The following is a 1,324-nucleotide window of genomic DNA, read 5'->3' on the forward strand; positions in this document are numbered from 1 at the left end:
AGATACGGCAATATTTTGAAATTTTATGCAAAACATTCATTAAAGAAGCAGCGTAATGCTTATAGSATTTCTTAAGGCAAATACTCATATTTTAAGAACTTGGCTACTTTACTGTTAAGTTTAGAGAGGTAGATAACGTGTAAGGTTCTGCATGTGAGCACTTAACCCTCTACCTAACTAACTGACTAAAGCTAAGAAATTACCCGTAAAAAGTAAATTTTTTAGGTTATATTCAAAAATTTAACTCATTTTTTAACTTAAATGTGGAGTATAGGCAAGTTTTATAACCAATATTTTTAAGGTTATGTTTAATCATTATTGAATCATCAATATCAAAGAAATGAAAATTTTTCAGAAAAAAGCAAACTTTTTGTTTTATTAAGACTTCATTGTAAAGTTAGGTCTCATCAGATTTACTTTCTGGGAAAAAAAACGTAAGATTTCTACCGAAAGAAATKAGTTTATACATTGTAATACCCCTTAAATCCTATTTGCTTGAAATGAACTGAAATTTTCCACACAAAAAAAAAATCTGAATTTATAATTACTAATTTAAATTCATGCGTTGAGGCATTGARGCATAATATGTTCCTAGTTTAATCTTTATTTGCAATTTAATGTTATTATAGCTACATGAGAGCTAAGTTGTTTTAACAGAATTAGGAAATTAAGCAATTACATAAATTATTTAATTAATTAATTTTTTTTATTTATTATATTATAGTATATTTTTTCACAAATTTGTATAAGAGACAGGCAGTCAGCAGTACAGATATCAACGCAAGCAAAAAATGTTGCTTTCATCAGAGCAGTGTAATCGTTCACGTGGCGCCCATGTCCTTGTCTGGGATCAGTCGCGTTTGAGTGACATTTTCGAGGATACGAAACCCCAACAACGTATGTATGTGTTGCTTAAGCGTATGTATATGCATGTGTATGTATGTATATTTGGTTATTTCCGCATTATATACTATATTTCTATATACCAATTCTCAATGTCCATTAGTAAATTATATATCTGCGTATATACTCTATGGTACTAATTAGCCGTCGGAARCCTTATGCCGATTTATTGGCTGTCTTTTCCCCGTATTGAACATTCATTTTGCGCATAAAATTTGTGAAATCTCTCTGTACCCCATGAATGATTTTTTCGATTTATTGCGTTTTTTGAAGGTGGCTGGCTTGGGACGTCAGCAAATTGTTAGCTAATAACCTTGAAAGCAAATGTTCGAAAACAAAAATCGTAATGCTTCATTTTTAGCTTATGAAGTTGAGAAAGGTTCATGCAAAGATATGAGAATGTTTTGAAATTTTTTTATAA

At 30.0% G+C, this 1,324-nt stretch overlaps 1 protein-coding gene across 2 annotated transcripts in view; it reads left to right on the top strand.

Annotated features, from left to right (window-relative positions):
- The window catches only part of LOC108977068 (putative inorganic phosphate cotransporter), an 80,007-nt gene that overhangs the window by 66,158 nt on the left and 12,525 nt on the right, over positions 1 to 1,324 (top strand). The window contains exon 2 of one of the 2 annotated variants that reach the window (XM_018946572.1): positions 757 to 897. The exons of the other annotated variant lie outside the window; for it this stretch is intronic. Coding sequence (XP_018802117.1) covers positions 792 to 897 — 106 coding nt within the window. The 5' untranslated portion in view covers positions 757 to 791. The remainder of the gene's footprint in view (positions 1 to 756; positions 898 to 1,324) is intronic. 2 annotated transcript variants of the gene reach the window in all.

Source organism: Bactrocera latifrons, unplaced genomic scaffold, assembly GCF_001853355.1.
Source record: "Bactrocera latifrons isolate USDA-ARS-PBARC rearing strain unplaced genomic scaffold, ASM185335v1 scaffold_83, whole genome shotgun sequence".
In the NCBI taxonomy this organism is placed as follows: domain Eukaryota; kingdom Metazoa; phylum Arthropoda; class Insecta; order Diptera; family Tephritidae; genus Bactrocera; species Bactrocera latifrons.